This window comes from Rhinolophus sinicus, linkage group LG02, assembly GCF_036562045.2.
Source record: "Rhinolophus sinicus isolate RSC01 linkage group LG02, ASM3656204v1, whole genome shotgun sequence".
Taxonomy (NCBI): domain Eukaryota; kingdom Metazoa; phylum Chordata; class Mammalia; order Chiroptera; family Rhinolophidae; genus Rhinolophus; species Rhinolophus sinicus.
The window spans coordinates 190,963,447-190,984,037 of NC_133752.1; the positions used below are offsets into that span (position 1 = coordinate 190,963,447).

The window sequence follows — 20,591 nt, forward strand, 5'->3', positions numbered from 1 at the left end:
CTTTTCAAACTCATCCCCCTTGGCTAATGGTTGTAGGAGATATCAATCATTTCCACTCCCCCCCTCCCCACACCCCTCTTCCCCGCTCTGCCGGAAAGTTCTAGGAAAAGAAGCGCAAACATCTTTTAGCCAGAAGCGCTGATAAAAGAAGCTTTCTGATTGGCCAGAAGCTGGCTTGGACCATCTGTGGGAGGAATGCGTATCCCCTGCCCTCCTGGAGGTGAGTTCGTCCGCGAGGGGGCCGGTCGGGAGCGCGGGAGACTGGAGTGGCGCCTGCGCAGTAGATGAGGCCGCAGTGGCCGCAGCGGAGTTTAGGACGGGTGTGATGTGGTAGAGGTTCTTGATGCTTCCCCAATTCCCAGGTTCCGGGGAGTGCGGCCGTGAGGTGCATCAAAAAATTCAGCCCTTGCCCCGCATTCCGCAGGGAAATCTCATTTTAAAAGACCGAAGATATTACGCGCTTTAAAATCTAAAATTGTAAAGCGTTTAAAGTGATGTCTGTAAACAAAGGAAGAACAAGTGAACTTGGATGCGGGTGAGCCGATTGGACTCAGGCAGTTGAAGTCATACTTTCCTCGGAGCCCATTTCCTCTCCTGTGAAATGGAGAGCGTATGTACACCACATACTGAATGAAAGCGAGAATCCAGGATGTTGAGGCCACACCAAGAGGGCCCCCTCTTGCTCTGCGGTCAGCAAACCCAGACAAATCACTGCCATCTTCCTGACCCGGGCAAGTCATCTCACCCCTGAGCCTCTTGACTCATCTTTAAAGATGGGCTAGTGGAACCCACTTCATGGGGTTGTCCTGAGGTTTAAATGAGAAAGTATGTAAGTACCAGGGACGTAGTAGGTACTCAACACTCAACAGCTGAATGGATGAATGAGAACAAATTTATCAGGACAGATCTGGTCTGTCATCACCGTCATAGGTTGGTCGGATGCACCCCTGTTCTCACCCCTGCCTCACCCCCATCCCTCCACCTCGCACCCCTCACTCCGCCAACCCCGCCAACCCTTGGCTGGTGCTGAAAGGGGAGAGAAGCCCCCCAGCAAAGATACCTGCGTTCAGGATTTGCCACCACGTGCCTTTCGGTTACCTGGACCGTTCTGCTGTCTCAGCTGCTCTCTGCCTCAGTGTAGCTACTAGCCGTGCGCAGGGGAACGAACACACACACCCTTGACAAATGACTGTAGAAGTTTCAGTTCTGAATCCAGAGTAAAACAATCCAAGTTGTCTGGGATTGTGCTTCGTGGGAATCATTCCTGGTATTCCGGTTACGACCTGTCTCTCCTTCACCCCCTTACCTGCTTTGCTTCTTTGGAGACCTCACGCGTGTCTGTCTCAGAGACCCCAGGCCTGGGTAAGTCAGAAGGCCTCTGCCTGGTCTTCCTGCCTCCCCCTCCAGGCTGTCCTGTTCACTGTGACGCCCTTCATCCCCTCAAGGACCCCTCGAGGGAGTCAACCTTTCGAGGCAGCTCCGTGGGGCTGAGACACTGATATAGATCTGGGGGCAGCCTCTGCAGCCTCATTTCCTCCTGCGAGGGGGTAATAGCACCTCCCACGCAGGGCTGCACTCCTCTGCACCATATGGACTCTCCCTATCGTTGCTGCTACTCAGTGTGCCTATAGTCAGCATTCTGGATCTTTCTAGAGAGATGGGAATCCCTTTATACTGAATTCTGCTCCCCTCATCCCAAGGGCCTTCTGTACGTTCTTGGTGACTAAAGGACAACCGCATGACACAGTCACAGGTTTAAGGTGGTCCGAGAGTTTTAGGGCCAGGAGGGGCCTTGGAAGATTCTAATCTAACCCCTCTCTGAGAGCTGGCATGTGTTGAACATATGTGGAATGCTGGCCTTATTCTAAGTGCTTTCAAGGATTAATTAATACTCATATTTGATACTCACAATAACCCCATATGAGGCTTGTATCATTCCCATTTGATAGATAGGAATACCAAGGCCCAAAGGAGGTTAAGTGAAATGCCCAAGGTCACATAGCTAGTGAATGGCAGAACTGAGGATTGAACACAAATAGTCTTATCACCCCGCTGGCCCCGAAAGGGACCTCTGCTGCTTCTAGCTCCTCACTTCCTCCCCTCCTAGAGAGTAAATATTGATTGAGTTCCTTGCAGGAATATCTCATGCTGATTGAACATTATATGCCAGGCACGTGCTAAGCACGTCACATCCTCTCTGTTGTTGGATGCAGTGACCCTGGGAAGTGCAAACTCTCATTATCTCAATGTAACAGGCAAGGAAACTGAGGTCCAGAGAGAGCCCAAGGTCATGCAACAAGTCAGCTAGAATCAAAACCAGCCTCAGGTCACCTGCTCTTGGAACCGGTGTTTTTTTCCATGACCCGGAGTCATCTTTCTGGTTTCATTAATAAGCTTTCTTGAGTGCCTGCCTTGGACGAGGCACTGTGCTGGGGCCACCAGAGCGAAGGTGACAGAGTCCCAAGCAACTCTAGCAGATCCTGGCCATGTAAGAATGCCAGCCCTGACTTTTCTAGAAGAGCCCAGAATCTAGATTTTTGTGTGAAATCCCCTGACTCAAATTTTGGCAATGAACTTAAATTGAAAACACTGTAGCCACAGTAGAACATCTCTGTGGACTGGTTCACCCTGAGGGCTGCCTGTCTGTGACTTCGATTCAAGAAGGGAAGACAAATGTATGAACGAATCCTTGCGGCGTGAGTGGATACAGGACGCCAAGGAGCACTTCTAGCCCTGGATAGGTGGAGGCACATTGGGAAGGACATTCTGGAAGGAGAGCCCTGACGAATGGGTAGGAATTTACGAGATGGACACAGGAGAAAGGACCTCCTCCTGAGTAGATGGAATAGCACGTGTAGAGGTATTCCACCAGTGGTGGCATTTGGAGACAGCAGGTGACACTCTTTGCTCAGGTGTTAAGTGGGAGATTGGTAAGAGGTAGGTCTGACCCAAGCGCCTGCTTGGAGCCACATAGACAGCAGAACGACAAAAGAGAGTGAAGCAAGGCCTGGCGTGGAATTCATTCAACAGCTTCTGTCAGGAGTTCATTCAACAGCTATTTTGTTGAGCACCATGGGCAGAACCATCATAGACACTGGTTTCCAGTAGGGAGGCAGATAGTCAGCAGTGGCGACCTATGACTGGTGAACGTTGAGCAGGAAAGGATTTGTTGTATGAAGACTAAATACCCTATGCTGTGGTCCCCGGACCAACGGCATCAGTGACTTGTTAGAAATACACGGCCTTAGGCCCTTCCCCACCAAACAGCTGGACATTGGGGGGGAGGGCCCACTCTCTGTGTTTTCATAAACCTTTCTAGCAATTCTGATGCATGCTCATGTTTGAGAACTACTGTCCTTAGGTCATGCTAGGTCCCACCTTTATCCCTGTTCTCTGGCCATTTTAGTGTTTCTCAATCTCCTCAAGATCCTGTCTACCTCAGGGCCTTTGCACTTACTGTTCTTAACATGGCTGCATGATACTTGCCCTCATGACCTTCTGATTTTTGTTCAAATTTAAAGAATCACGCCCCAATCTGCCAGTCTCAATCTCCTTGTCTTTTCTTTCTTCATAGCACTCACTACGACCCGATATTATATTCTGTATTTATTTGTATAGTATCTGTCTTCCTCCCTTAGAAGGTTAGTTTCATGAGATTTGGTTTCTTTTGTCCTCCCAGTATCTAAGACAATGCCCAGCATGGCAAGACACTCAGCAAATATTTTTGAATGAATGAATGAATCTTGTAGAATTTTCCCTTCTGTCCATTCATTCGTTCAGCAAGCACGGATTCTTGTGTAGGTAACGGGCTTATTGCTGGAAGGGGTGCCATGGCTAATCAGATCGCGGCAACCTGATGTCTGGGTTCTCCACCCCCCCCACCCCCCCACCCCCCATTGCACAGCCAGCTCCAGACCCATACAACCTACAGACCTGTAGGCTCCATGGAGGAGGAGGAGTTAACAGCTGCTCCCCAAAGCCAGGGACTGGGCTGTTTGGGCTAATTACGAAGTGAGGGCTTTCAGTGAGAAGGAAGCAGAGCGGCAGCTGCTGATAAGTTGTTCTCAGGGACTGTTCAATCATCCTGGGGTTGAATGCTTCCCGACAGCCTTGACAAGCAGCATGCGTCTGAGCCGCGGCTGGGGGCCAGGGACAGCCGTAGTATTCCACGCACGGCGCCGGCCCGATCGCGCCCACTGCAGACACAAATCCCTCCGCCGTCATTCCCGGGGGTTGTCCGCTGCTTGAGCTGCTCCTCGGAACCCCATCACTTGTAGAGTGTATTAGCAGGATTGTTGGACGCACAACAGTTCCTTCGGGTAAGTAAGAGGCTGTATGGGAAATTAGTGGGAAAAGGTCTCTTGAGAGTTATTCAGCTTGAATCCTCAAGAATACTTTTCATGCATTAAAGCAGATTTGCACTAATGCCCTTGTGTCAGAGGGCAATGCAGAAAAGAGAGCTGGTGGATTCAGAGGAATTTTATGTATTTAGATCAGGGTTTCTCCACCTTGGCACCATTGGCATTCTGGATTGGATAATTCTCTGCTGTGGGGGGCCGTGCTGTGCCTTGTAGCATGTCTGGCCTCCACCCACTAGATGCCAGAATCGTCTCCCTCACTGTGACAACCAAAAATGTCCCCGGGTATTGCCAGATGTCCCCTGGGGTGCAAATCGTCCATGGGTGAGGACCCCTGGTATACGAGTAGGAAATACTGATTTTAAAATTGAAATCTGCAAGGGTTGGGCCTCAGATCACCCAGGTTTGAATCCTGCTTTGCCGCAAGATCTCTCTGTCTGTTTCCTCACCCCAAGGATCAGCTGAGTTAACACAGATAAGGGGTCTAGAACAGTGCCTGACAGGTAGTAAGACCCAGTAGACACCAGCTCTTAGTAACAGCCACTGGGGTGCTGTTGAATCCCCTGAGAGTGGTGGTTAATGCAGTAGTGGTGTCTGTTTTACAATTTTCTATAATGCACCGTGTCACATTTGCCTTCTGGTACTCTGCCTTCTCACCGTAATAACCTTTACTGTTCGGTTTTCCACTGTCCATGTGGGCCTGGTTGTTTATGCCTCGGCTGATGCGGTGTTTGGTGTGGCCATTCTCAATAAAGGGCAGAGGAAATGGGACTGACTCACCGTCCATGCGCCGAGAATGCAAAGTGGAGCTCAGCCGTGGCCTTGGAATTGCACCGAGGCTGCAATGGCTGGATTCTGTCAGCAGGGGGCAGCAGCAGACGAGAAACTGCCTGTGCAGGAGAGAGCCAAGGGCTGCCAGGTTTTGATTTACTTTGCAGCTGCATGTATTTAAAGTTAAGCAAATCATCCCTCCAGAGCCTCACAGTCCTTTAGCAGCCCACAATAGCTCCTCTGCAGGAGCCAAGAGCTGCTTTTCTAGAACATTCCACATTTAGCATGTCTGTCCATTTCCGGATGGTTCAGTCGGAACCTAGGCCAAATTCTGCTGGAGGCAAGGTTAAGCTGGTTCCTGTTGCTCTAGGTTCCTTTCCCCCTACTGCTCACCTCACCCCCTCCTGCCCTTTCCCAGATAGCACCCCAAGCAGCTGCACCTCACACTCAGGCCCCATCTCACGTTCCCCATCACCACATAAAACTTTAGCGAGTCTCATAATTTCCCTTGATCCACTCTTGACCCCCTCTATTGCATTTTCAACCCAGAAGCCGGGGTCATCTTTATTTTTTTAAAGTTTTGAATAGGCAGTCTCTTCCTTTGTTTTAAAATTTCAAAGACGGAAAAGAGACACAGAGAACATTTCCTCCACCCCCACCATAGGCCTGCAGTTCTCATTCCCAGGGGCTACCACACTTAACAGTTTCTTAGCATCCTTTCCGAGGTACTTTACATAGATGCCAGCAAATAGGCAGGCACCTTCTTTCTTATCCTTTCTTTCCTCCCTAAAGAGAAGCTGTCACACACACTCTTTTCTGCACTTTGCTTTTCCCTCTCACAGTGTACTTTGGAGAGGTTCCATGTCAGCACCCACAATGCCCCTCGTTCTTTGTTGTTGTTGTTTTTCAATGGCTGTGTCCTATTGAGCTGCAGAGAGTGGTCCTTCTAAGTCTTGTCATATTTCCCCTGCAACGCTCTCAACTCCACTCCTACTCTCCTTGGAAGTAGGAAGCAGCCCTTCCCAAAGAGCTGTCCACCTGGCGTGTAGGTCACTGCCCGTCTCCCGCTGTAGCCCACTTTCTGTGCCTTGGGCAAACCGGCTTTGTGCATCCTCAAACTGGACTCGCCTCTCCTGCCCCAAGGCCTCTGCCCCTGTTGTCCCCTCCTAACCTAGTTTGCTCCGACTGTGTTTTTCTCAGCTCAGCCATCGCTTGCTCCACGTGTCCTGCACATTCCATAACAGCGCTGACCATCGTTTGCAGTTGCCGGCAGTATAGCACAGTGAAGAAGTCATGGGCTCTAAGGCCAGACTCTTGGGGTTCAAATCCCAGCTTGGCCTCTTGGTAGCTGTGTGACCTTGGGCAGCTTGCCACACCTCCCTGCCAAGTGGAATGGGAGCAGTAATAGATCCTTCATCCTGGGCTTTTGTGGGGAGGATTCAAAGACTGGTGAGTCAGCACAGAGCAAGACTCCAGGACCCTGGTGACTGGAGTACATCTCTTTTCACCTGGTGGGTGCAAACCCTTGAGGGCAGGGACCAGGTCTTCTATGCAGGTGTCGTGTCCCAGTGCCTGGTTTTAAACTGTGCCCCCTGTGATACTAGTTAAAATAACCGTAATTGACGTTGGTGCCAGGCTCATCCTTAGATTATTTCATGTCATCCTCACAACAATCTTCACAGGTCGGTAGCATCATTATTGCTATTTTCCAGGTGAGGAAACTGAGGCACAGAGAGGTTAAGTAACTTGCCAGAGGTCACAGAGGAGCAGAGCTAGGAGTCAAACCCAGGAAGCCTGGGTTTCTTCTAATAAACATTTGAAAAACATTGTCTTCACTCAAAGACATTCTCTCTGTGATTGAGCGTAGGCTGTGCTCAGGGCACCCTTCTCATCCATCTCTTCCTGGTTCAATTGTGGGCAGGTTTTGAGATCCCCTCCTTCCTCCAACCAGCGAGCGCATGTCCTGATCTACCTCTGGACCCTCAGCAGGAGTGGTGGCCAGTCCCTCCACCGGGGTTCAGACCCCGATTCTCCTCTCCAGGCCCTGCTCTGGTAGGTGTCCCCTCTCACTCCTAGGCCTCCATTTCCATTGCCCATTTGCCCTGCCCCCTCCCTCATGCTGCCTCCACAAGCTGAAATCCTTCCCAGTCCTGCGTTTCCCACACCTCCCTTCAAAGGTGGCTCCTCCGAGAGCGTTTGCCCATCCTCTTTCATCCCCTCATTTCCCACTTATTCCATAATCTACTGCAGTCTTCCCTCTGAACTTGTGTCAAAGGTCACTCCTGGCTGAGTGGTCAACTCCAGTGCCAGGCTGCAGGAATCAGGGTCACTGTGTCCTTAGCGTGCCAGGCCCATGATAAGCACTAAGCCCTACGGTAACCTCATGAAGTGGGGGGACTGTTGTTATCCCCATTCTGCAGACGCAGAAACCAAGGCACAGAGAGGTTAGCAACGTGCCTAGGATCATACACTTGAAACAGCGGGGCACGATTCAAACCACACTTTTGGCCACTCTGCCACACTGTCTCTTACGGGGCATCTCTGCTGAGTTGGCACAGCCCACCTGTCCTCCCTCCTGGCCTTCTCTCCACCTGCTTGGTGTCGTCCCTTCTCCTGGTTCTCTTCCTATCCCTTGACTGGTCTTTCTCCAATGCACTGGAGGCTCCTCTGCCCCCTGCTTTGGAAATGGTGGTCCCCTAGGGCTCTGTGCTCCCCCTTCCTTCCTTCCAGGCGCTCCCTGGCAAGTGCACTCAGGCCATGACTTACCCCCCACAATAGGCCACTTGACATGGCTAGACTTGGGAACAACTATATCCCACTCTCCTTGCTCTCAACGAGTTATATGAGGGTCAAAACGGACACCACATATCGCCTAAGATAGGCTTTGCAAACTGTGACGTGCTGGATAAAGGTAAGGGCTCTCACTGTTACCATGATTGGCTGCATTCGAGGTCGGTTCCTTGTTCCCTGCTCAAGTATTCTTGGAGCCTGTGGTTAGCACCGGAACGTGGCCCCCATGAGTTGGAATCTGGCGGCCTTCAAACAGCCTGAAAATATCTGATAGCTGTTCGAAACGAAAAGTCCCGGAGTCTCTTCCCAATGGAACCATAGGAATAAACCCCGGTGGCCGAAGGTGTTGCCTGCCTGGGTGGCCTTAGGTCCGCGTCCTGGGCCTCTGGGAGCTGTACACAGGCGTGATTGCTTCTAAACTCAGGCATCCCGCAGAGGAAGAAGAGGGAGCTGGCGAGACGCACGCAGCACAGAGCCTCTGAGCACACCTCGACCAAGGGCTCGGTGCCCAGTAGTGGGACAGGAAGGACAGATGGGCAGCAGGATGGACTCTTTAGTCACCGGATCTGGTCTCGGAGTCTGACTCCACCCAGAAAAGTGTCTCTGTTTCACCCTGTCAGAGGGAAGACCCCCAGTCTCCCCAAAGAGACATCTTGCTTGCTGGGAAAAATTTTTAAAATCTGACTAACATAATCTTTGTTTTGGAGGGGGGACCCCACTTGGGGATACGGGAAACCAAAGAGCAGACACCAAATTGTGTGAAGTAGCCCCTCAAGGTGCTAGCACCTCAGCTCTCTGTTCTGTTCTCTCAAGCTTCAACAGTTGGCACGTCCATTTTCCAGAGGAGGAAACTGAGGCTCAGTGAAATGAATTAAAGACATGTACAACACAACATGGATGGTAAGAAGGGAGAGTGGGATTAGACTTCAGATCTCTCTACAAATCGGCTCCATTGCTCCCTGGCTGGGTGGCCTTGGGGGAGCTAATGAACTTGGCTGCGCCTCTGTTTCCTTGTCTATAAAATGGGACCAAAGACCTACCTCAGAGAGCCGTGAGGATTAAATGGGATAATGCATATAAAGCACTTAAAACAGCCACAGAGTAAACACTCAACAAAGGTGGGGAGCTAGTACTACTCTGGGGCATTGAACGAATGATTAAATGAATGACTGAAGAATGGAAATGTTCTCCTGCCGTCTACCGGCGGGTGGGAAACCTTCCTTACAAGAAACCAAAGAACCGAAGGCAATTTCCTTTAGATGGAAAGAAAGTGCCCACTGAAGCAGTTTCTTGTGGCAGAAGAATTGGCCATCACTTTCTCTGTGTTCTTTGCATTCTTGAAGGATCTTTCCCAAAGCGGAGACAGGGCTGCTGCCCGGAGCAGCCCATCCACCACAATCTCTCTGGCGACGCTGACAGGGTGGCGTTTTGTGATGATGATGCAAGAAACCTTCCAATAACTGACCCTCCGCTTCGGCAAGAAGCTTTGAATTTTGCAAAACTGCTGGGGCAGAGCAATTTCTCATCTGGCACTGGCTCACCCAGCAAATTTCACAGCCATCTCTGATGCCCTCTGCCAGACTGATTGCCCTCTGCTCGTGTCTTGAGAGTGAACAAATGTGAGCCTCAGAGGAGGGATGGACAAGTGGCCTGAGACCCAGAGAAGCTGGAGTGGTGAGAGGAGGGCAGGTTTCTTCCTGGAGCACATCCAACTTGGTACCCCAGGCACCGTGGTGAATACAGAAAACGTTAGAATGTTCTCTATTTCCACAGCATCATGTTCAATGGCAGCTCCCACGTGGTCCCCTGGCTGCTGCTGCTCTTTCTAGTCTGTATCCCTAAATATGGGGTGCACATAGGGCTGTCGTGCATGTACCCCCACAGGACAGAGGAGTTTAGTGGGTCCGAGCTTGGGTTCTGGGGTCAGATAAACCAGGATGGGCCCCGACTCCAGCACTGTCTTCGTTTGGGGTTCGCCCAGAACAGACCCTGAGTAAGGACCGAGTACCCTGGTTTATTGTGAGCCAGTTCCTGGAAGCACCACTTGGGGAACGGGGCTATAACACAGGGAGGAGAAAGAAACAAGGAGGGCGCCACTAAGCCAGCTGCCACAGTGGGCACCTCAGCCCTGCTAGGGACTCGGCGAGACTGTGTGCGTGGAGGACGCCTGGAGTCCCCCCAGCTGAGGGCTGAGGAAGCTGGTGAGTTCTTACGTGACTCACCACCCAGCACTGGCAGAGGGCTGTACAGCTGTTACCCTCGGCACCCCCTCCTTGCCCTGTGCAGGGGCCGGGCATCCGCAGCCAGGAATAAAAACCCCTTGGCCCGCGAGTCTCAGGTCTGCGGTGTAAGTGGGCGGAGGGTGGGGAGCAGCGCAGCACCTCTGCGGCCACTCCCCCAGCACAATCGTGAACCTCTGCTTCAGTCTCCCAAGCTGTTACACGGACCATGATATCCATCCCGGGGCTTGGCGTAAGGATTCAGGGAGAGGGGACTAAAGGCACACAGCGGAGGCCATGCCAACAAGCATTGCTGTTATTACTGGTATACCTTGCTACTTGTGTTTCTGGAAGGCACTTCTCTTGCTTAACCAAAGAACTATTTATCCATTGAATGCACAGCTTATGTCACATTTTCTATGACACCTACTTTTCTGCATATATTAGTGTCCGAGGGCTGCTGTAACAAATGACCACAAACTTGGTGACCTCAAATGACAGAAATGTGTTCTCTCCCAGTTCTAGAAGCCCGATTCTGAAATCAAAGTGTCAGCAGGGCCGTGCTCCTTCTAAAAGCTCTGGGGAAGGATCCTGCCCACCTCTTCCAGCTTCTGGTGGCTCCTGGCGTTCCTTGGCTTGTGGCTGCACCCCTCCAACGTCAGCCTGCATCTTCACACGGCCTTCTTCCCTGTGTGTCTTCTCTTTTCCTGTCTCTTAGGATGACACCTGCCATTGAATTTAGGGCCTGTGATAATCTCGGATGATCTCATCTTGAGATCCTTACCTTAATTACATCTGCAAAGACCTTTATGCCAAATAAAGTCACATTCTAAGTTCCAAGAGGACATGTCTATTCAACCCACTACACTGCCTTTTGTGTTTCATGAACTACTACTGGTAGAATTATTTTTGCTTCATGTACTAACCATAAGGGACTTAAATAACTGGGGGCTAGTTTCCTCCTGTTGCGAGCACTCTCAAGGTTGGGACCATGGGGGACCAGGCTTCTCCTAGCTTCCTATTGGCACCTTCGTCACCAGCTGAGTCTTTAGTCCCCATGGTTGTAAGAAGGCATCCATCTTTGGGCACAAGGCTGCATCCTAGACAAGGTGACAGGGAAGGCAAAGACCAAAAGACTAAGGGGATCTGCTTCTCTAGAAGCTTCCTTGCAAATCCTCCTCCTCCCCCCACCCAGGGATGTATGTTTACATCTCAATAGACCAAAACTGTGCCACTGGTCAGGTGAGTATTTTTCACAGGGCAAATTGCTGTCCTGCCACCAAATGGGATTGTGATAGAAAGAAAGAAGTGAGAATTAGTGATATGTAGACACCTATAATCATGAATAGGGAAATAATAATATTGTAATATATAACATAACATAACATAACATAACATAACATAACATAACATAACATAATATAATGTCACTATATAAATTAGAAGTCACATCATAGCTCTTTCCCCAGGTTATTATAAAATAGCCACAATGTCTAGTTTAAAAGACATTAATAATCCATTTGTGGGTGCCCCCTAACTTTTCTCAGCCTCGTCCCTCCTTGCGTTGCAGGAGCCCCTTTTCTGGACCCCCGTGTCAGGCCCCGCGGGGGAGTGGGCCCAGGCTGTGAGAATGAAGGTGAGCCCAGCAGGAGTGGCAGCTGGTGGACGTGCTGCCGCCAAGAGTCGGTGCTGGAGCCAAGAGGTGGCGAAGACACCAAGGGGGCACAGAAACTCACAGGGGGGACATTAAAGGAGCCTGGTGACAGCAGCACATCAGAGCCTCCCTGAGGTGGCATTCTGAATACTGGATCAGGTTGGGAGGGAGAAAATAGAAAGAACGACCTGGAAACTTCTCTGCCTCTTTAGGACATGGCACCCTCTTTGGATCCATCTGCGTGACATCTGTGCTCAGTAAACATCGGGCAGATGATTGATTCATAAGGTAGCAAGCAGTCAGCAGGAGGTTAAGTAGATTCCTAATGGCCTGTAAGTCAGCTCAGATCACAGCCTCTCAGGGTTGGAAGGGACTCGCTGTCTGGGGAAAGTCTCCGCTGATGCACGAGTCCTTTCAACAAGTTCCCTCATCTCCTTTTGCACGCCTCTCATGACAGGGCACTCAGCGCCTCACAGGACAGCCCGTCTCACTGCCCAGCAGCTCTAAGGGTAGACAGGCTCCCTGAGGTTTACTCAAGAGCTGTTGCCCTGTAAATCCCCCTCGTTGTCCCTGATTTTGTGCCTGCAGAACCACACAGTAAACCCAGTGCCTCTTCAGGCCGCGCACCCTGCCTTTAATTACAGGAAGGCTTAACATCCTCCACGTCAATGCTTCGCTTTCTTGTTCACTCGGGAGTGGTCTCCTTTGTTTCATGTGTTTATGTACTCCATAAAGATGTACTAAGCACCTCCTTTGGCCCAGGGACGGTGTTAGGTGCTGGGGTCACAGTGCTGAGTGATGACTGTGATTCCTGCTGTCAGGAAACCTGCCAGCCACATGGGACCGATAGGCGATGCTCGCCGTGACGACGACGGAGATGAAATTCACGCAACATACAATTAATCATGCTAGTGAGTAATCCAGTGGCATTTAGTGTGTTCGTAATCTTGGGCAAATACCACCTCGCTCTAGTTTCAGCCCTTTTTCATCGCTCCAGAACACCCCGTACCCATTACGTAATCAACCACCGTGACCCTGACCCTTTTCCGTCCATCCCCTGGCAACCTTTAATCTACTTTCTATTTCTATGGATTTTCCTATTCTGGATATTTCATTTAAAAGGAATCATGCAGTCTGTGACCTTTTGTGTCTGGCTTCTTTCACTCGTCATAACGTTTTCAAGGTCCATCCATGTTGGAGCACGTGTCTGTGCTTCATTCCTTTTAATGGCTGAATAATATTCCATCAAAGGGATGCACCACGTTTTGATTCTCTGTTCACCCACTGAGGGACATTTGGGTTGTTTTCATCTTTTGGATATCATGAGTAATGCTGCTATAAACATTTGTATGCAAGCTTCTGTGTGGACATATATTTTCGTTCCTCTTGGATGTGTACTTGGAGTGGGTTTCTGGGGCATACAGAAATTCTGTGCTTTTGGGGAAGTGCCACATTGTTTTCCACAGTGACTGCACCGTTTTATGCTCTCACCAGTGAGACACGAGGGTACCAATTTCTCCACATCCCTGCCAATAACTTTTCTTTTCATATTTTGGATTATAGCCATCCTAGTGGGTATGAAGTTGCATCTCATTATAGTTTTGATTTTTCATTTACTTAATGACTAATATTATTGAATGTCTTTACATGTGCTTTTTGGGGCATCTGTATGTCTTCTTTGAAGAAATGTCTGTTCAAGTCCTTTGCCTGTTTTTAAATTGGGTTGGGTGATGGTTAATGTGATGTGTCAACTTGCCTGGGCCATGAGGTACCCAGATATTTGGCCACACATTATGCTGGGTGTTTCTGGGAGGGTGTTTTTGGATGGGCATAAGACTGAGAAAAGCAGATTGCCCCTCCCCCATGTGGGTGAGCCTCATCCAATCAGTTGAAGGCCTGAAGAGACTTTAAAAGCTGACCTCGTGTAACAGAATTCTTCCGCCTGGCTGCCTTCAAACTGGGGCATTGCTTTTTTTCCTGCCTCCAGACTTGAGCTGGAACAACCTGAGTCTCCAGCTTGCTGATTCACCCTCCAGATCTTGGGACTTGTCAGCCTCCATAATCACCTGAGCCAATTCCGTGTAATAAATCTCTTTATATATCAATATTGCTATCGCTATATTTATATCCATATATCCGTTTCTCCTGTTCGTTCTGTTTTCTCTGGAGAACTCTGACAATACAGGTGAGCTGTCTTTTTGTTATTGAGTTGTAAGAATTCTTTATATAGTCATGATCCCAAACCCTCACCAGATACATGATTTAAAGTTATTTTCTTCTCTTTAGGAAGATAGATTATTAAAGAAGCAATAAACATGAAGTGGAGTGGGTATTGGAGGAAGCACAAAGCACAAAGGAATGGAAGCTCCATGAGTGTAGGTCTCGTCTGGTTTATTTACTGTGGGACTCCCACTGTGCCTGACACATACTAGGTGCTCAATAAAAAGTTGCACGTAAAAATGAACATGAAACTTGGGTTTCAGTGGGAGTGGAGAAAGCTTCTGAGAGGCAGCCTCCTTTAGCTGAGGCTGGAGGCTTGCATAGGAATTAGCCGGGCAGTGGTCCAGGTGGAAGGAAGAGCCTGTGTGAAGGCCCAGAGGTTGGCAGGGTTGAGGACTGGAGCATTCTATCTATTTGGAGCAGAGAATACAGGGAGTCATGTAGGGTTGGGGGTCTAAGCAGGGGTGGGGAGAGAGGAGCATGGTGAGATTGGAAGGGGTACGGTACGAAGGGCTTTGTGGGCTGTTAAGGAGTCTGGAGCCGAGAAACAGGAAGCACAAAGCAGTGACTGGTTAATGAATGAGTGGGAGCCCCAGGAAGGCCCCAGGGTGCTCCCAGGCACCCCACAGAGGATGCAGGCGAGGCAGGAGAAGAGCGTGGGGTTCGGCTCAGGATCCAGGTTCCTCGAAGTTTAAATCCTGTCTCCGACCCCGATCAGGCAAACAGTGGCGTCAAGCAAATGGGTCTGGAGTCAAGGCCAAGATACCTAACACTCCCTTTCCTCATTTGCAGAATAGGGATGCTGAGGGTACCCTAACTTGAGTGCCACCAGGCATGGGGCAGCCTGCCCTGGGCCCTGGGGAGCCCCAGGTCTGATCCTCAAAAAGCTGAGGACACATCTTCTTCTACCACTTCCCTGAAAAGGTCCAGGGAGAGCAGAAATGAAAGTAAGTCAGGTGAGGGCCTTTTGTGACACAGTGTGGGCTCCAGGCTGGCTGCTCAGGCCCTTCATTGGCTGGTCTGACGGGGCAGGATGCGATGTGGGCAGAGCTCCAGACTTCTGTCCCAAGTGCGGAGCCGCCCCTGGTTCCTCTGTACACCCGAAAGCAGAGTCGCCCAGTTTGAATGTTCCCAGGCTAACTGTCCCTGTAGAGTGGTGGCAGGGCCTCCGGAGATGGGGTATCTTTACTATCCGAGCCTGAGCGAGGAGACTCAGTGCTCTGGGAAGAGTTCGAGCAGTTACTATGATGGGTCCATGAGGTAGCGCTTCTTAAATGGCATGATTGTGTCAGGCACACGTAGGCACTCAAAACGGACTTGTTGAATGGATGAGTCTTTTCATTTTCTACTTTCATTTTTAGTAGCTGTGTGGTTTGGGCAAGTTACCTAACCTCTCTGAACCTTGGTCTTTTTCACCTGTAACATAGAGACTTCTCTTCCTTGGAGGGTATGGTGTGGATTAAGTGGTGGTGTAGACCAAGCGTCTGGCACATAGTAGGTGCTCTAAGAAGGAAGCGACAGATTGGGAAAGCAGCTCTGTCCAGCCCCAACGCTGGAGCCTGGCACTGTCGTGTTTTGCAAGCCCATGGCTGACAGAGGAGAGAGTCCCCAGCCACGATCTCTCCTCTGCATCCTTCCCCCACTCGGGGCCTGCGTCCTGACGGCCGTCACTCCATCTTACCCCACTTACCTGCACCCTCTCCTCGCTCCACCCTTGGACGTTCAATCCATCACTTAGTCCTCTGCCCACGTGCAGGCTGATCCCACTCGGATCAAACGCCACCAGGAACTGATTTGTGACCCCTCCCCCCGGCCCCAGCTCCCTCCCTCCCTGCTCCCAGCCTCTCCCAGACAGAAGGGGGACTGAGGTCATGAATGAGGCTCCTCTGAGCATAGCAGTGAAGAAAACGAGTGTGTTCAGCTGATGAGCAAACCAAGTGGGGGCGGCTGGAGGGCGATGACAGGTGTTGGGGCAACGGACGGCTGGGAGGCGGGTGGAAGCTGGAGCCCAGACACTGGGCGCGCAGATGGGGATGCTGGGCAGGGAGGGCTCCCCCCTGTGCCCCGCTCTGCTGGTTGCATCAGAAGGTCTCTGTGGATGAGGCACTGGGCAGGGTGGGAAAGCAGGAGGTGGGGCCAGACCCTGTTCTGCTCCGCACTTCTGTGTGACCTTGAATGAGTCACTGGCCACACCGGGCCTCTGTGGCCACATTTGCGTCATGACACCCTTTTGTGTGCCAGGCCCTGGGATCCAGCAGGGAACCCCACAGATGTGCCTTGGGCATTTCTGATCTCTGGGAGACATGGCCGTCTATTAGGTTGTCACACTCTGCCCTCCCCCCCGCACCCTCCCGCACCCCCTTTTCACCTGTGATAAATACTTTCTCAGGAAGTTCAGGGGCTCTAACCCCAGCAGGGGTCATCTGGCCAGGGTGGCTTTCCTGAGGATGAATAGGCCTGAGCCAGGGGAAGGGGGTGGGGACACAGGGAGAGCTTAATGGTCCAGGCTGAGGGAACAGCTTGGAGGGGAGCCCTGAGGGAGAAGCCCAAGGTGGAGGCTGGGCCATCCCTATGGGCACGGAAGGCCGTGCTTGGATTTTTGTGATGTAAAATAATTTATAGAATATTTTATTATAAATATGTTATAAAATAATAAATACAATAGAATGTATTCTACAACGGGGCCGCCGCTAGATGGTTTTAATTAGAAGAAGAAAGGGACCAGATCTGATTCCGAGAGAGCCCTGGGGGCTCGGGGTGGAGAGTGCATTGGGGGAGGGGGGTCAGGCACCAGCTAGGAGACACATGGTGGTCCAGGGGCTGGGGCGTCTCCCACCAGCATCTTTCAGAGCCTGGTTGATGACAGGTCACCTCCATGCAGTGGTAAAGGTCCCAGTCTATGAAGATGCCAGACCTGAGTGACACACAGTGACTGGAGGTATTGCCTCATTGAAGCGATGCCCACAGTCTGAGCACGTGGCAATTGACTGTTGTTGTCAGTGTCACTTGTCACTATACGCCCTCTGACCACACTGCTGTCCCCCACCCTCACAAAGCACCCCCACCCCCCATCAACTTGTCCTGACCTTGTCTTGCCCAGGCTCCAGGTAAATCCTTTCTACATCGAGGACCAAGGACCCCAGAGACAATGTCCTGTGTCCCCAGCGGTCCTGCTCACCAACATGCTGTGCTATGTGCTGCCCTGAGTCTGAACTGCCCACGGGGCCATCTGGGTGTGGGGCCACCCCAGGCCAGTGGGCCGCAGCGGCTGTCACTGTTGTCCTGACCTGCCTTCCCCTCAGGCCCTGCACGGGGTGGCCCAGCCCCACCCTGTCCTCAGTGTCCAAAGTCAGGCCTCCTCAGAGCCTCACATAAAACCTGGGTCCACCCTGACCCTGGCTGTTGTCACGAGCATGTGTGCGCATGTGCCCTCCCGCCCACCGGCTTGCTCATACTTGCCGTCTCATGCAGACCACCCTGCAGCTCCTGTGGCCTTGTGTCCTGTGGCTTCTTCAGGGCCTGCTGCTGCTTTGGCCCAATTCCCAGTTCTGGCCCCCAGTCCCCTCCCAGGCCTGGGCTGTGGGCTGTGCCTGGCTGCCCCCCAGGAAGGTGGCCAGCCCGTCCCTGCTCCTCAGCCTGAATCCCAGTCCTTCCCTTAGCGAGTACCTTCGCTGACAGCCCCGCTAGGGCAATACTGCAGGTCCGGGGAAGGGGCGGGTGGCACCACTGTGTATGGGGTCCGGAAACCCAACGTGAGAAGGAGAAAGACCACCGCTTCAGTTCCCACCTCGAGGCTGTCGTGGGAAAGAGCAGAACCCCCCCTGCAGGGCTGCTGCTGTGCTGCCCACGCAGCTTCTGCCCGCCGCCCGATTCCCACTGGGGACACCCCTTCCTGGCTCTCAGGCCATGAGCTTTTGCTGTCACTGACCTCACCCAGAATAGGCCAACCCCGGCTCCTATCCTCTGGCCATGATGACCGGTTCAGGGTGGGACACAGTTTCTGAACGTGACTGCTGACTGCCGGGGTTGAGGTCCTGGCTCCACCACTTTCTCACAAAGTGATCTCGGACAAATGTTTAACTTCTCTGTGCCTAAGTTTCCTCATCTGTACAACAGAGATACTAACGGCCCCCACTTCATAGGGTTTTGTACAGATGGAATCACGGAAAGAGCTCAGCACAGAGTAGGTGCTCAATAAACATTAACTGCAGGTATTCATGGGACTAAATCTGAGGACTTCTGATAGAGTGAATGGGAAAAAGCAGTTTTGTTTTGTTTTGTTTTGTTTTTACTCGTATTACTGAATATACATAGGGAGCTGCGGGAGGAATTTTGCCATCATGAGGGACAGCCAGCCTGACAGCAAATCCAGCACAAAGGAAAGCAGTGCTCAGAGGTGGGGAAAGGACCGAATCCTGATGACATCACTTGAGTCCCTTGATCCCGCCGTTCCTGAAGACCTACCCCTAGACTATTTAGGTACATAACCAATCAAACCTTTGTTTTGTTTTTCCTTCCTTTTTTGCTTAAGTCACTTTGAGTTGGGTTTCTGTCATTTGTAACAAAAGAGTCTTAATTGTTATCCGTCCATCCATCCATCCATCCACGACTCCCAGCTGTGTGGGCTTAGAAACATTTCCTCTCTAAGACTGAGTGTCTGCATCTGTAAAATGGGAGTTTCATCGTCTACTTTATGGGGTGGTTTCAAGGATTAACGGGCAACCCCCGTGCCCATTACCAAATGGTACCATGCTCAGTACCCAACGCAGAGGAGGGGCTCAGTAAATTTCTCTTCCATCCCATCTTTTCTGTCTAAATCCTGTGCAGGTATGTCTGGAACGCCAAGGCAGGATCCCTGGCTTGGATCCTCCTGAGCAGCAGAATCCAATTGGTACAGCCTTTATTGTTTCTCCAGCATTTTCCAGAAGAATGGTGGCATTTGAGGGCCGGAAGGGGACAGGGGGAGTAAAAAATAACATAAACAAACTGAACAGAAATGCAGGAGGGCAGCAAGAGGGGCTGAGATTGGGGATTTGGGGTAGAGGTGGGAGACCTGGGGCAGTCAGAGCCGCTTAGCTTTCAGCCACCAGAGTGGAGAATTCTGCAAAACAAAATGACAAAGAGGTGAGTCAGAGGTGGATGGTACAGAAGAGACTGGCGACGGCCTGACCGTGGGGTATCCTGCACGGGGCTTTCTATCAGTTTTCACATCTGCTGTGGAAGTCCTGGAGTGATGGCATGTGTGAGTGTGGGAATGAATGAATGAATGAATGAATGAAGTGAGATGGGAACTGGTGAGCCTAGCATACCTTTGGTTTCATGGTGTCATGCCACCCGTAATTATTAATAATAACTGCACTAATAATAGCAACGATAATTTTCTGAACGTTTGTGATGTGCCAGTCACTATTCTAAGCACTTTATGTACAATATCTTAGTTGAACCTGACAATAACCCTGTAATGTGTATTTTATCATTATTCCTATGCTACAGATGAGGAAACAGGCTCAGAGTCCAGCAGGTTTTATAAGGTCGCACGGCTACTAAGAAACAGGCCCAGGATTCAGACCCACGTCTGTGCCACTTGGGCGTCTTGTTAACCACCTGGGTCTCCTTGTTTCCCAAGGGTCACCAGCAGAATCTAAGAAGACACAGACTCCCAGGCCCTGGCCTTGGAATTTCTGACTTAGGAGGTCTGAGAAAAGGGATGAGGTATTTTATTTGTTAGAAGGTGATTCTGGTGAGCCGCCAGCTTCAGGAACCACTGTGCTGTCATCCTCTTCGGGGACAGAGCAAGACCCTGAGTACGTGACATCTCCGCACAGCTCAGAGGGATGAGCGTATCCACAGAGGGGCTCAGAATGAGCTGGACTCTCTCACACAGCTCCTCATTTAGCTTCACACTCAGGAAAACGGGAGGTATTGTCTCCATTTTACAGGAGGGAAAACTGAGGCCCGGAGATGAGAAGAGACTTTGCAGAGCCTCCAGGTGAGGGGAGATACAGGGGAGGAGGAGATGGTCCCTACTCCACAGGAGCTTCTGGTCTAGTCGGGGAGGAAGACAACATCCGGCAGAAAATGCTCCAAGCGCTGGCCTTTTCTCTGAAGCTCAGGTATATTGAAGGCATTCCGACCTCAGGATCTTTGCACCTGCTGTTCGCGCCGCCTGGTTCATTCTCCAGACTTTCTCTTGGCTAGCTCCTTCTCACTCACCTGGACCCAGCCCACATGTCACCCTTCAAGGCACCTTCTCTGACCATTCTGGAGAAAGCAGTGACCCTCCTCTACCATGATCCTCTTTGCTGTCACCATTTTTTATTATAACCACAGCACTTACCACTCTCCAAACACTTTTGAGTATATTCTTGCGTATTCATTGGTTGTCTGCCTCCCCCGTTGGAACATAAAGCTCCAGATGCCACTCGTCTTGTTCACTGCTCCGTCCCACCCCCTGGCTCAGCGCCTGACACGGAGGGCGTCGGGCATGTTTGTGAAAAGGCAAAAGAGGCACAGAGACTTTATCGTGTCACAGGGAGAAGAGGTGCCTTCTAGTTAAGGTGTCAGCAAAAGCTTCAGTGG

General features: G+C 51.0%; 1 protein-coding gene and 2 long non-coding RNA genes across 5 annotated transcripts in view; 2 read left to right on the plus strand and 1 right to left on the minus strand.

The window, feature by feature from the left end:
- On the plus strand, positions 1 to 20,433 carry LOC141570167 (uncharacterized). Its single transcript, XR_012494113.1, has 2 exons — positions 1 to 220; positions 19,506 to 20,433. It is a non-coding gene; the product is annotated as an uncharacterized LOC141570167 (long non-coding RNA).
- Positions 236 to 12,932, plus strand: LOC141570168 (uncharacterized). The gene is made up of 2 exons (XR_012494114.1): positions 236 to 4,319; positions 11,709 to 12,932. It is a non-coding gene; the product is annotated as an uncharacterized LOC141570168 (long non-coding RNA).
- Positions 18,896 to 20,591, minus strand: part of PVALB (parvalbumin) — a 17,669-nt gene continuing 15,973 nt past the window's right edge. For all 3 annotated transcript variants that reach the window (XM_019713440.2, XM_019713441.2, XM_019713442.2), the window contains exon 5: positions 18,896 to 19,113. In XM_019713440.2, the coding sequence (XP_019568999.1) occupies positions 19,085 to 19,113 (29 nt within the window). In that variant the 3' untranslated portion in view covers positions 18,896 to 19,084. The remainder of the gene's footprint in view (positions 19,114 to 20,591) is intronic.